Consider the following 14444-nt stretch of genomic DNA (forward strand, 5'->3'; position numbering starts at 1 on the left):
ATCCTCTTAATCGGGTACTTCTCTTTTAATATATTCGCCGTTAGGACCTTTAGCTCGCTTAATTACCTTAACTTCGATTAGGTCCGTTTTAATAGTACCTTTATAATAATAGATATCCTCGTCGTCGATAAAATCCTTAGTTTAATTATAACCTAAGATCCCCGTTTCGTATAATTCGTAGCTATATTTACGTTCGATTATTTAAATAACGTTAATCTCCGATATAGCTCTTAGTATTTCTTTTTACTTTAATATTACTTCCTCGCTTTTAAAGTATCGTAAGTCGAGGGATATAAGCTTTAGCTTTCCGGCTAAATAATAATATGCTATCCTACGTACCTACTCTAAAGATTCCTTACTTTAATATACGTAAAATAAGATATAATAAGCGATCGGTTCTCCTTTACGCTTAACTTAAGTAATAATCGATCTTAGGATTAATATTAACTCCGGCTTATCCGGGTTTCCGTTCTCGAGGTAATATAATCGCTTATTACTCCTATATTAGAACCGATTTTAGGTTATATCTATTAGTAGCGAATAACGGCTATAGTTATAAAGCCGATCGAAAGTACTATAAAACTAATATTCGAATTCCTTATAGTTATTCGTTTAGGTTAGTAAAATCCTACTACGTATGCCTCGGTAGTTTAATATAATACTACGTTTAAAGCTTACTAGGGTTCTTCCGCTAATTTATATGTTATAAAGACTTAGGTTCCGAACCGCGTTTACTAGGAACGGATTTTCTTATTAATATTATTAATCGGCGCTATACGTATCCTTAAGGTTATAAAAACTATTATCCTAACGGTAGTTCTACGAAGTTATCTTTATCTTTAAAGCGTTAAGTCGGTTATAAAGGGCTTATATACTAGCTTTTTAACTAATACTTAGGTAGCCGTAAGAAGGTTTTAATTACGAGAAAGGCGGTAGTAGAGGTATCTAAAGGCTAGGAATCGCTAATCGTTAAACTATTTATATTATAGCTTTCTCGGGTTTCTCGAAAGTTACCGTTTTTTATTATCGTCGTTCCTCGGCTTAGGTTCTATCGGTAATTTATATTACTATACGACGTTCCGCTTACTTATAAAGCTAGGTATAAAGAATCCGGTAATCGATATTTCCGATCTTATTATAATTATAATCTTCCGTTTTATAGAACTTTATAATTAAGGATATCCGAAGTATATCGGTTAGGTATCCTACTTTCTAGGGAAGCTTTCCGTTATCGTTTACGAGCTTAAAAAGACGTTTATAATTTATAAGATACGTAAAGATCGCCTTAAGATCGTTAATTACGTTACCTCGTTTTAGTTATACGAATTTACGTTTAATATTAGCTTAGCTTAGTTTATCGGTAATCTTAAAGCGGTACTTTAAGGCTATAACGATAACTCTTTAAATCGTTTAATCCTTTATAACATCGTTAATACGCTTTTTAATGGTTTTAATCGTAATTTATTCGCCGATTTCTTTAATCTTATCGTCGTCGCTTATACGGTAGCGATTAAATAATCGATTTACCCTCTTTAATTATTAGGTTATATTATATTCGTTAAACTTAAGCCTAGGGTAATCGGTAGGGTTAGGGAATTTAATAACTAATATTACGATAATCGGGATAGCTACCGGTATATTCTAGCTACTAGAGGCCCCGTTATTATTATTCTAAGATAATGCCATAAGAATTAGCGGGATAAGTATAGAGCCGCGGGTAAGGGGTAGTTAAGTAAGAGTTTTATCGTCGTCTTCTTCCTTTTCGGGCGGATATAGGAGCGGAAAGCTAGTATCGATTCTTAAGGTATTTATTAGTGGTTTAATCTTAATTACTTTAAATCCCGATAGCGATTTATTTCGTTTCCTAGTTATAAACTCCGTTTGGTTTAACGGTACGAGGTATAAAGTAGAAAAGGAGGTAGTAAGGGTCTTATTATTTAACATAAGGATAAAGGTATAATAGCTATTATTTATATCCTAATACTTTTCCTTTAGTATAGGTATATTATTATTTATTATATTATCTCGATCGATAAGGTCCGGGTATTATACGAGCTTCTTTAGTCGGTTAACGCCTAACTAAAGTACGATACGTATTCCTTGGATTAATAGTTTAATTATTATAAATAAGTCGACGATAATTCCTCTTATTAAGGTCTAGAACTTCTAACGTATAACCTTCGTTAAGGTAATACGTATAAGGAATAAATCCCGAGTAAAGGATCGCGCTAGATACGATACCGGTTATAGCTATAGGCCGGTTTCGATCTAACGGAGGTTATTTAATAGTATTAACGGTATTACCGCTAGGCGCCGTTTTACGTTTATATTAATACTTCTCGCTATATTAATTATTAATTAGTAATATAAGGCTAGTCTATATATAGGTATATTTATTAACTCGACTTTAGTTCCGTTTCTTTAATCCTTTATATTTACGTAGTCTTATTAATATTAATTTTTAATTCTCTTTAAAACTATCGGTTATTAATAACTATTAGTCTATTAATTTTATTTATATTATTAATGTAAATATCTATGTTATATCGTATACTATATCGTCGAGTCGCTACGCCTAGGTATTTTAAAATGCCTCTAGTATAATAAGTTATTAGTATTTATATATTTAGTTTATATCGATTAATAGGTTTAGAGGGAAAAAGAAGCTATCGTAAGGTCGGTTAAGGATATAATTATTATTAGCCTTTATTCGCCTTTAGTATTAGTAAGGAAGTAACGGGTCGTATGGGTTATCGTAATTTATATTAAGGCGTTCGTACGTTTAATTTATATAGTAGATAGATAATTATAAGGGGGCTACCTTAATCGCTATAAGCTTTGTTTATTCGTACGAAATATATTATATTATTAACGGTTCGAGGAAACGGTTAATATCGAGGGCTAAGTACTATCCTTAGTAGCGGTAGTATTACGACGAAAGTTCTCCCGGGTTTTACGGGTTCCTCCGTATAATAAATAAAAAATTATACGAAGGATATCTTAATCGGTATAAGCGCGGTTTAATCGTCGTATTATATCGTAGTATCGATAGCTTATTAGCGTTATAAGTATTAAGGGCTAAGCGTTATCCTAGTAGCTATAGTATCGTTATAAAAGTTCCCGGGCTTATACGTACCTTCCTATAGTAGATAAATAACTATAAGGCGGGATACTTTATTTAACGTAAAATACGGACTACCTCGCGGGTTAAATAGCGGTACCGACGGCGATCGATGTTCTTTAAATCCTAGTAGCGTAATAGAAACTCCGTAAACTAAAGGTTAAGGGGTCGAAAAAGTTATAGGGTAGTCGCTATTAAGGAGGAGTAAAGCGTACGCGATATTAAAGACCCGGATATATTTACTTAAAAATATACTTTATCGAAGATTATAGTACGTACGATAATTTAAAACGGATAAAACTAGTATCGCTATATTAATCGAAAGGTAAGGAATCTAATATAGTTATCGTATCTTAGCTATATCCCTTAATCGTAGAAATATAGTAGTCGCTAGCCCGAAGGTATAAGAGGTAAGGGGAGAAAAGGGATAAAACGTAAAGGTTACTTATTCGGCTATAGCGGTACGACGAAGTAACTTAAGCGCCTATAATTAAGATAGATATATTAATCGGAGAATAACGAATCTAATAATAAAAACGAATCTTTAATTAAGGTAAAAATAATAAAGATAGTAATCTAGCTAGGTAATAAATTAAATAATAAACATAGCATCTCCCGCACTTACGGGAGCTATGGTTACTCTATATAGGCATAAGGCCTATCGTAGCGTATTACGTAATGTATTAAGAGGATATGTCTTACCGTACCACTACATTAGTTCTTAATTAATTCGAATTTAATTAATACTTACTCTCTTACGTAGAATTATTAATAGAACAGCAGCAGTAAAGCGGCTGGATTTTACGACAGGCTTCGTAACAGGCTTACGAGGAGTATTAAAAATCGACGAGATATTAATTAATTAATAATTAATTAAGAAATAAATTATACGAAAAACATACTTACTCCGCTTCGTTTCTAACTTACGCGGAAGCCTCGTTAGCTATCATTCGTTCCATTAATCGTTAATAAAATACTAATTAATTAATAATTATTTAAAAAACGAATTAAAAATAATAACTTACCTATAGCTCGCTAATGCTATATATTATTTATTACTCCAGATATATAATTCTTAATTTAATACTTATAAGTACGTTTTAAGTACTATCGTAGGTTAGAGGTCGAAAATTAACGGATTTAATTAGTTAGTAATTAATTAACATCTAATTAAATATTAATACATATTATATTTCTATATATATTACCGTCGATACGGGCGCGATAAAAGAGCTCGCTAGGTACGATAATCGGAAGGCCGGCTTAATCGATTAATAATTAATTACTAATTAATTTCGAAATAATATTTACCTCGTTTAATTCGAATTCTAGCATACCTTTAAGGCGCGTCGTAAACGAAGTATACTATTAAAACGCCTCCTAAAGCTACGTTAGTAATAATTAATTCGTAATTAAATATATACTTATTAAGAATCGAATCTTACCGATAAACGAAAGTTATATAGCTTTACTATATTATTAGAAACGCGAATTAATTAATAAGAATGTTAATTAATTAGGTAGTAATAAGAGGATAGTAGTAGGAGGGTAGTAGTAGGAGGGTAGTAGCGGTAGTAGGTTAGTTATTATAAAAGAAAGGAAGGGAGAAAAAAAAAGGGTAGTAAGGAAAAAGGGTATTAAGTAGGGATTAATTAGAAAGATCTTACCCCTAACCAGTTAATAGGATTAATTATTTTAAAAGGAGCTAATAGAATCTTCAGGAAGCCGCGACCCGCTTTGGGATAAGGTTCAGGGGACCAGTTGGGCTGATCTATAGACTCATATTCAATTACACGTAGGGAAGGAGCTACCCTCTGGTTAGGTCGGCTAATAGGTAAGCTAGACACCCCTTCGCGAGCTAGGTATTTTATATAGGTTTACATATAAACGATTTATCGCCGTAAAAAACCGGGAAAGAATCGGAAAAATCGGAAATTTACTTACGTAATTAATTAGTTTAATTAAATTAACATATAAAATTTTCAGATTTTTCGCTTACTAATATAAGAAATTATTTACGATTTAAGGTTTTTTAAAACTATATTAATAATTTGCCGTATAATGTATTAATAAATCTATTAACTATGCTTTATATCGGCTTTTTAACTTATTTCTTTTACGGTAATAAAATAAGTTTATTACTTAATCCTTTATATTATAAATATAATAATAATTAAGATTACGTAAACTTTTTTCTTCTTATTTGTCTAATTTTTATTAAATTAATTAAGTCTTGAAAACGTAAATTTTTAATATTCTTTTTTAAAACCTCTTTATATAGAAAAATAGCATAGTCGGAAAGGTAAAATTCTTACTATAAAATAGGTATAATTTTAAAAAGTCTTAACCTATTTAAAAACGTAATTTTTTTAAAATAATAAATTAAATAAAAACGGAAATAAAAAATAAAAATAAAAATACTTAATATTAGTTCTTTTTTTATTGAGAAAATAAAGTATTAAGTAATAAACTTACTTTATTATCGTAAAAAATTAGGTAAATATATTAATATAAGTATAGTTAATAAGGTTATTAATAAACTATATAAGAAACTATTAATATAATTTTAAAAAACTCTAAATTATACATAACTTCTTATATTATTAAGCGAAAAATCCGAAAAGTCTATATGTTAATTTAATTAAGCTAATTAATTACGTAAGTAAATTTCCGATTTTTCCGATTTTTTCCCGGTTTTTTATAGGGATAAATCGTTTATCTCGCGAAGGGGTAGCTCGTAAAGCGGTAGCCTATAACTCTATTCGTACATATATAAGCTACTACGATTATGATATCAGGCTTTCGGGGACTTGCATTAAACATACATACCTCCTCCTATTGGGGGCGTATGTATAGACGATAAAACTAAGGCGTTCGACCGAAAAGTGGAGTTTTTTCCCAGTTGTAGCTATGCGACTCCGTATTATACTTATTGTAGGTGCCTGCCAATATTGATAGCTGTAAATAGGTACCTAACCTGTGAATCTATACCTGCCTTTCAGACACGGTCCAATCCCTAAGGATGCCAGTTTCTCGGCGGGCAGCTCTCAACTCGATGTGGCAGCCGCCTGCACCTTCACCTCTACGAATTCCGCCAAAAGCGACAGCGACTTTTGCGCGCTCATGATATCTAGGAACGGGACGTCGATGCGGAACACGGTCCAGAACCAGGCGCGGAACTCGGACGCGATCATGCTGTCGACGCCGAACTCGGGCAGCGCCTTGCGCTCGTCGATCTGGTCGAACGGCATCAGGATCAGGTTGGAGAAGCGCTTCTTGACGAGGCGCAGGACGGCCGCCTGCATCGACTCGGCGTCGGCCTCGGGCATGAGCGCAGCCGCCACTGCTGGCGGCACGTCCTGGAACCACGGCGCGGCCGCCACCGCTGCGCTGGCGCCCTGCGGCTGCGCCTCGCCCGCCTCCTTCTCGGCCTGCAGCGACGCCAGCAGCACCGCCGCCCGCGCCTCCACCAACACCCCGTGGCTCGTGACGTCGAAGCCGCGCGCGCTCAGCTCGCGGATCGCCGCCGGCTCCAGCCCCGTCAACAGGTGCGCCTCCCGCGGGTCGCGCGCCGGCTCGCTGGCGAGCGCGAGGTCGACCACCTGGAGGAACTCGTCCTCGTTGAGCGGCTGGATGCCCTTGCGGAGCAGCAGCGCCTCGATCTCCGGGTTCTCGTGCAGGTAGCCCACCTCCGAGATCATGCCCAGGCCCACCGAGACGCAGGGCTTGCCCATCGAGCGGCGCCACGTCGCGAACGCGTCGAGGAAGCCGTTCGCCGCGCAGTAGTTGCTCTCGGTCGCCGTGCCGACGGTTCCCGACACCGACGATGTCAGTAGGAAGAAGTCGAGCGCGTCATCCTGCCCTTGCACTTCCAACGCGTTGTGGATGTTCCAGGTGCCCTGCCACTTGGGGTCGATGCCCGTATGCCAGGCCTCGTTCGGCATACGAGTGAACAGCGCCTCGTGGAGACCCATGGCGGCTTGGATGACGCCGCCGATGGGTCGTCCGGTGGCGGCACAGGCTGCGACTGAGGCGCTTACGTCGGCGGCCTTAGAGACGTCGCCGCGAACCACGCCAACTGTAGCCCCGGCCCTTTCGAGCCGCGTTACGAGTTCTTTGGCGTTGGGCTTGTCCGCTCCCGAACGGCCGAGGAAGACAAAGTGACGGGCCCCTCGCGCCATCATCCATCGGCTTAGGCTGCGGCCCAGACCGCCGAGACAGCCGATGAGAAGATAGACCTTTTGGGGATTAAAGACGCTGTTAAATGTAGCCGGCGCGACCTGTGTGGGACCAGAAACGTCAGCATCTTCCTCTGATCGCTGGCCGGCATCTGTGCCTTGCGGGCATCACTTACCGGGACGCGGGCCCGCGGGTCCTCCATGGAAATGACGACCTTGCCCACGCGATCCTTGTTAGCGAAGTAGCGGTACGCCTGCGAGACCTGGCTGATGTCGAACACCTTCATCGGCAGGGGCCGGATCTTCCGGCTGCGGTAGAGCTCGAGCGTCTCAACCATGAGCTTGTCCCAGATGGCGCGATTGTAGGGGTCCTCGGCATAGTAGAGCTCGGACAGGTCGAACGCAGTGAAGGTCACGTTGCGCAGGAACACGCGCATGTCCAGCTTGCCGGCGTCGAGGAGCTCGCGCTTGCCGACCTCGACGAAGCGCCCGAACTCGGCCACGCAGTTCCAGCTGTCGTGCATCAGGTCACCGACGAGCGAGTTCAGCACGACGTCGACGCCGCGGCCGCCCGTCGCCTCCATGACCTCCCGGACGAAGGAAGCGTCGCGCGAGCTGAAGATGTGGGACGCCGGGACGTTCAGTTGCTTGATTAGGTAATCCCGCTTGGACTGGGAGCCCACTGTGGTGTACACCGTGGCGCCGATCTCCTGGGCTAGGGTGATGGCTGCGATACCTAGACCGCCGGAGCCGGCGTGGATTAGGATGGACTCTCCCGCTCGCAGATGGGCCCGGTGATTAATGGCGTAAAGCGCGGTGGCGTAGACGAGCAGCAGCGTCGGCACTACCGTGAACTCTTCGCTGTCCAACATCTTGTGCACTGATCCGGAGGGCACCCGTACCGTCGTTCCGAGGTGGTGGGGGGCATAGGCCACGGCGCGGTCGCCGACCTTTAGGTGCTCGATACCGCTGCCAACCGCGGTCACGATACCTGAGAAGTCGAACGCCGTGGTCTTGTCGCGCGTATCTACGCGGCCGTTCATGGCATATACATCCTTGGCGTTGAGACTGACCGCCTTGACATCGATATCGACGAACCCGTCTGGCGGCGCGCTGTACTGCTCTGGATCCGACAGCTGCTGCAAGTGAATCGTGTCCGTGACACCAGCACGGTCGATTGATAGCCGGGCCGGCTTAGCCTCGGCGAGTGTTCGCGTCTTCCTCTCCGTTTTCGGGTCTAGTCGCCGCCGGAAGAGGGAGTTGACTTCGAAATCAGGTCCGTATCTGCTCACGTGCAGGAGGCCTTCCTTATTTACGAATTCGCAGTCGTCCTTATCGTATTTGGCAACTAGGACCTTCAGAACGTTTTCACAGGCCTTGGCCACGTTCAACTCTTTAATCGGCCCAACGTCCAGGACCGAGTATCGTAACGTCGGCTGTTCTAGCATAAGCGCGCGCGAGAGGCCGCTCGATAGAGTCAGGTTCGGGTCCGGGATACTGCCTAGCATGTTGGCGCCCGTAAACCAGACTAGGTCTGTCACGACATCCGTTATGGCGCGCAGACGGTTCATGTCTTGCGGGCTCATAGTAGCGAGGAACTCGCGCTCCGCCTCCAGAAGGGAGATGCAGATGTCCTGTTCGGCGATCTCTGTTTTGTCGATCTGCTCTAGTCCTACGATGTTAACTTGTGACACGCCGGCGCTCTTCTGTAGGTACGTCGCTAATGCTGTTGCGAGCTGGGTGGTCGCAGGGGACGCGTTCTCGGTCCGCTGTTCGGATAATTAATGACCACACAGGCCGAATCATAGAGGGAGAAGAGACCTACTACAATGAGGGCATTTCGACCCCGTAAGACACTCGTCTGCAGCGGCCGTACGGCCAATATCACTCTCTTGCCAACATCTAGAACCTCGAATCCCATCGTCTTGAGTATATCAATGCAGACATCCGACTTCCGAGTAATGACGATGCCATTTTCAGAGACAAGAGACACGAACCGCTTCTCATCTTCCACCGAGACTCGTTTGGAAGCGGCATGCTGTGTAGCGAAGCACCGGTTAGCAGGTATATATAAACTGCTCGGCAGGTGTAAACTCACTCTGGGGATCAGTAGGACATCAAATGGACCTTCGGCGTCATCTTGTACGGTGATATTTCCATCCTCATTCATCTTGGCCGGATGCCATGACCGGCAACGCGAGAAAGCCGTCTCCTTGTCCAGGATGCTCAGCCATTGCTTCGCCTTGTAGCCAAACGTATCTCCGTCGAGTTCCAGGACGCGCATGCGCGGGTTCTTGTGCCCGGCAAGATCCAAGAGAGCCCCGATAACAGCCAGGCTCTCGTCGTCCCTTAGATCTGGGTGCTGTTGTTCTACAAAGGCGTCTACGTACTCCCGCAGCTGAATCTCGGCTTCTGGGCCTAACCGCATGATGTCTGGCTTCCAGTGGATCCTCAGAGTCGGCTGGCGTTGCATGAATAGGTCTCGGAGATTGTCGCCGCTGCCATCGGATTGAGCCGAGGGCGCGGAAGCCTTGCCGGTGTATAGCGAGATGCGTCCGCCCTTAAAGTCGACCACAGGTGTCCCGCGTGAATCTCTTAGTGTGCCCTCTATCTTCCTGCTCGAGAGACCGGTTTCCTCCGAGCGCGCATGGACTTTCACCTCAACATCAGGCTCGTCATCCCGGGGTGGCTGGATTCTGCATTCAGCAATAAACACGGGGAGCCAACATTTCAGAGCTGGCACGTGTCCCGCCGTCGTGCTAAGAATTGCAGCTTGTAGAGCTGCGTCGATGGTGACGGGGTGCACGACATAGTCAGAACCTCCTGTCTTAGCAACCGGAGGCACAATATGGGTAGCTCCGACAACCTCGCGCCGGTTTCGTCCTCCGTCAGTTCGAAGGCCGGTCAGGGATCGGAAATGCGGGCCGAAGCACAATCCTTCCTCATACCACTTCTTATACCACCGGTCGGTGGACCAAGCATCGAAGCCGTCCGTGTCTAATACCTTGATTCCCTCATGCTTTGTCTCAATTCCTCTCCGAGGGTCCGTGAGGCGGATACTCCCGGTACAGTGGACAGTGGTTTGACTGTTGGCCCACGATGAGATAGAGAAGTCGTGCCAGTGAACAGAAGCGTGCGCGTTGGATATCTTACGAAGGGACATGGTAGTGTGGAGTTCTACGTCCTTTGCCACAGAGTAGATATCTCGGTCTTCCTTGATGTTAAGCGCCGCGCTGATATTTACGTTTCGGAACTCGAAGGCAAGTTGAGATGCGGGCTTGCCCTTGGATCCCGTAACCTGCGACACAGCCTCGATGGCCAATGCCATGTATCCGGCAGCAGGGAAGACGATTTGGTCCTCCACCTTGTGGTCCGGCATCCACGGTATCTCTCCAAGGCGGACAATGTTGCGCCAGGTGTGATCGATGCCGTTGCCGGTGAGTGCTAGCGTTCCGAGAAGCTCGTGACGCAAGTGCTTGCGGTTTCTCATCTCAATACTAGCTCGGGGTTCACTCCAGAGCAAGTCCCCAGAGTGGTCCCATGGGTAGGGTGGAAGGTTATGGAGTATCCTTAAACCAAGTTCAGGCAGGCCATCCGCTTTCTCCCAATTAAGGGCGTGACCGTAAGTGAAAAGTATTCCAGCAAGGCTCTTCATACAAAAGTCTGCGTCTTCGTTCCTGACGAGTGTTGATGAATAGGGAAGGGCTTTCTCGTCCAGCTTGAGGCCGGTCCGGATCTGGTTGATGGGCCCCTTGAGTGCGGAGTGAGGGCCAATCTCAATGAGGTGGATCTTGTTGTTTCCAGCTGCTACTAGATTCGCCAAAGCGGAGCTGAACTGGACTGGCTGCTCGAGGTTTTGCCTCCAGTAAGCCGCCAAGCTGACGTCGCCGTCAAGTAGGCTAAGCTTCTTGGGGTCGTGACCGACGGACGAGAACATCTTCGCTTCAGTAGTTCCGTTCTTACTGCCCTCGCCGGCGAATAACGGTGTGAGAAGCTCTTCATATAATGGACCGATCTCCTCCATCATATGGGAGTGGTAAGCCCGCCCGCCGGTTTCCAACTTCCGTACGAACTTTTTCTGGTTCTCAAGCTCCTGCTTCAGCGCTTCGATGCCCTCCTGAGAACCGCTCAGAGTTACGCTTTCTGGGGAGTTGGCACAGGCGACACGCACTTCTCCTTGGAGTCCTTTGCTATCAATAAGGGCCTGGGCTGACTCGGGACCTATACCCGCTGCCATCATAGCACCCCGAGTGCGTAAGCCGCCCACTGCATAACCGCGGTAGTATGCGACTAGAATAGCTTTCGACCAGCTTATGAGGCCGGCGGCGTAGGCAGCCGCAATCTCTCCAGAAGAGTGGCCAACTACGGATGTAGGTTGGATACCCCAGGATCTTAGCAAGTCGACAAGCCCGATTTGGACTGCAGTACATATTGGCTGACTGCGCGTTACTTCATTGATGCGGCTATTTGGGCCGTCAAGCAGAGTCTGCTCGAGGGTCCAGGACGGAGTGTAAGGGGCAGGGAGGGCGTGGAGGACTTCATCGAGGCGACGGATAGTGTCGCGGAAGTGCTGACTGCGAACTAGCAGCTCTTTGGCCATGCCAGGGAATTGCGCTCCCTGGCCTGTAAACACAAAGGCGAAGGGTAGCTGGTTTGCAGGTTTGGCGGGTGCAGCCTCGGTCACCGTTATGGCCCCGGCTTCATGCTTCGCTACAAGGAAACTTCTGTGTCGCAAGTGGTCTCGACCTTTACTGAGTGTGTAAGCCAGACTTTGGAGGGCGGCTCCGTCAGCGCACAGAGTCGCACTGTTGGATATTTGCCTGATGAGCGTTTCCAGCGACTTCGATGATGCCGCCGACACAGGCAATACAACAAGCTTCTGCTCATCTAGTAGGCTTAAACCACTGATTGGAGAGAAATACTTTGTTTGGTAGTCCTGACCGAGGTAGCTTTCGGCTGATTCTAGAATAACGTGGGCGTTGGCGCCGCCATACCCGAACGAGTTGATACTGGCACGACGTAGCGCCCGAGGCCACTTCTCTACTTCAGTGGCGACTTTCAGATTCCGTTCCCCTAGAATCACTAATACAGATCTAAAGTCAGTCTTGATCGCCAAAAGCCCGAGGAGGCTTGAACTGGATAAATGAACCAGCCCGAGGTGACAGCCTTACACTTGGGGTTCAGTTTGACTATGCCTCGCGATGGGGGGATTTGGCCGTTCTCAAAGGACTTGACGACCTTGAGGATAGAAGTGAGGCCACTGGCTCCCTCGCTGTGACCGACATTGGTTTTCACCTATATTCCGTTAGTTTGCCGCGCTCCTCGAGATGCTTCGACATATCATGTGGCATTTCTCACCGATCCGATAAGTAATGGAGGCCCTTCGCGCGGCGAAAAGCACTTTCCGACGGCGTCCACCTCTATAGGGTCGCCCACCGGAGTGCCGGTGCCGTGACACTCGACATAATCCGTCCCCGCAAAGTCCAGGCCGGCATTCTGGTAAGCTTTGCGCATGACTACCTCTTGAAGCTTCCCGCTTGGCAGCGAGATCCCAGGGGTCCTCCCGCTCCTGTCGTTGGCTCATGTCAGGTTCAAGTCTCCTACACTTGGGTTTATGTCTTTCCCCTTCCTAGGAGTAATCACTTACGCGTTCACTGCACTACCGCGGATGATGGCTCGAATGGGGTTTCCATCTCTAAGTGCGGCCGATAAACGTTTTATATAAATAGCGTTGACTCCTTCGGCTCGACCATAACCGTCTGCTGCTACATCAAAAGTTCGGCATGTACCATTAGGTGAGAGAACGCCGCTCTTCGCTGCTGCGATATGTAGTTCAGGCGACATTATCATATTAGCGCTTGCGACGATGACACTATCACAATCGCCCGTCTTGAGAGCGTTGGTAGCCTGGTGGAGGGCGTAGATAGATGAAGAGCACGCAGTATCTATCGTATTGCTATACGAGAAAAGGTATCAGCAAAACCGGGTATTGGTATCTAAAAGAAGATACGCCGCGCGTAGAAGATGTGAGAGGCTGACCTTGGCCCGTGAAGGTTAAAGATATGGCTAATGCGATTGGACATGACAGTGGCGCCTGAACCAGTTGCAACATATCTGTGTAGGTAATCCGGGTCGCGTGTTTGAATGGGTTGGTAATCGACTGAAAAGTTGGCAACGAAGACGCCGGTGGTGGACCCGGAGACACTGTCCATAGTCACGCCAGCACTCGTGAGGCATTCGTATACAACCTCGAGCAATTTACGTTGTTGCGGATCCATATATGTAGCTTCTAGGTTATTAATGCCAAAAAAGGAATTGTCGAATTGTCGTAGGTCCTCGTTGATGAAATAACCTCCTGGCACGTTCGTGCTGCCACTACGGTTTGGGCTGGGGTGGTAGAAACCGCCGATGTTGTATCGTTCAGGTGGTACTGGCCCCTGAGCTGACTTTTGCTCAACTAGAAAGTCCCACAGATCTGAGGGGGAGCCGATGTCCCCCGGAAGACGACATGCTGCATTCTTGATTAGCTGGTCGTCTTATTTGCCGGCAAGATTCGAGGGGAGTGGGAAGCAATACCTATGCCCACAATGCAAGGAGGGTCGTCGCTGAAAGACGTGATACCACCAGTCCCCTCCTCTTCATGGTTGGTGAGCATTATGCTAGAGTTATCTCCAGAAGAAGAGCCCGAAGACCCAACGATAACGAGGTCAGAGCTGGACATGGCGAGTGAAGTTTGGTATGGGCTCCAGACACGGGATCGCAAAATATTGTTCCGCGTTCGCCTCTACATATATAACTAACGGGTTGGCTCGGTGTAGTAGAGCTACCAACGTCGGAGATCGAGGCCCTTATATATCATTATGCGATAACCAGTTCTCGGTCCAACGGGACATTATATATGCAGTCATACGAGTATTAGCTTGCAGGGCATGCATCTTCTGGGCGATAGAAAAGTAATAGCTTCTATATCCCGGTCTAGCTGCGGCGCGGCGGGCATATTGAAAATAGGAGACACCATTGAAGGATTACTGCGGCCACAGCTCGGAACGCCTTAGTTAGGAACACAGATCTTCATTACGATGTAGGCATGATATCGGCGTAACATAATCAGATTAAAACCTTGCGGTAGATCCCTTGGGATCTTT

At 45.7% G+C, this 14444-nt stretch overlaps 1 protein-coding gene across 1 annotated transcript; it reads right to left on the reverse strand.

Annotated features, from left to right (window-relative positions):
* Window positions 1–6168: 6168 nt before the first annotated feature.
* Window positions 6169–14020, reverse strand: GGS23DRAFT_601591 (polyketide synthase; the record flags this gene model as incomplete). The annotated part of the gene is made up of 9 exons (XM_051519215.1): window positions 6169–7401; window positions 7476–9068; window positions 9125–9337; window positions 9398–12381; window positions 12471–12594; window positions 12658–12868; window positions 12947–13255; window positions 13339–13810; window positions 13876–14020. 9 exons carry the CDS (start codon window positions 14018–14020, stop codon window positions 6169–6171), a joined length of 7284 nt encoding a protein of 2427 aa, XP_051367055.1.
* Window positions 14021–14444: the final 424 nt, after the last annotated feature.

Source organism: Durotheca rogersii (assembly GCF_024521655.1).
Source record: "Durotheca rogersii strain YMJ 92031201 chromosome Unknown GGS23scaffold_65, whole genome shotgun sequence".
In the NCBI taxonomy this organism is placed as follows: domain Eukaryota; kingdom Fungi; phylum Ascomycota; class Sordariomycetes; order Xylariales; family Xylariaceae; genus Durotheca; species Durotheca rogersii.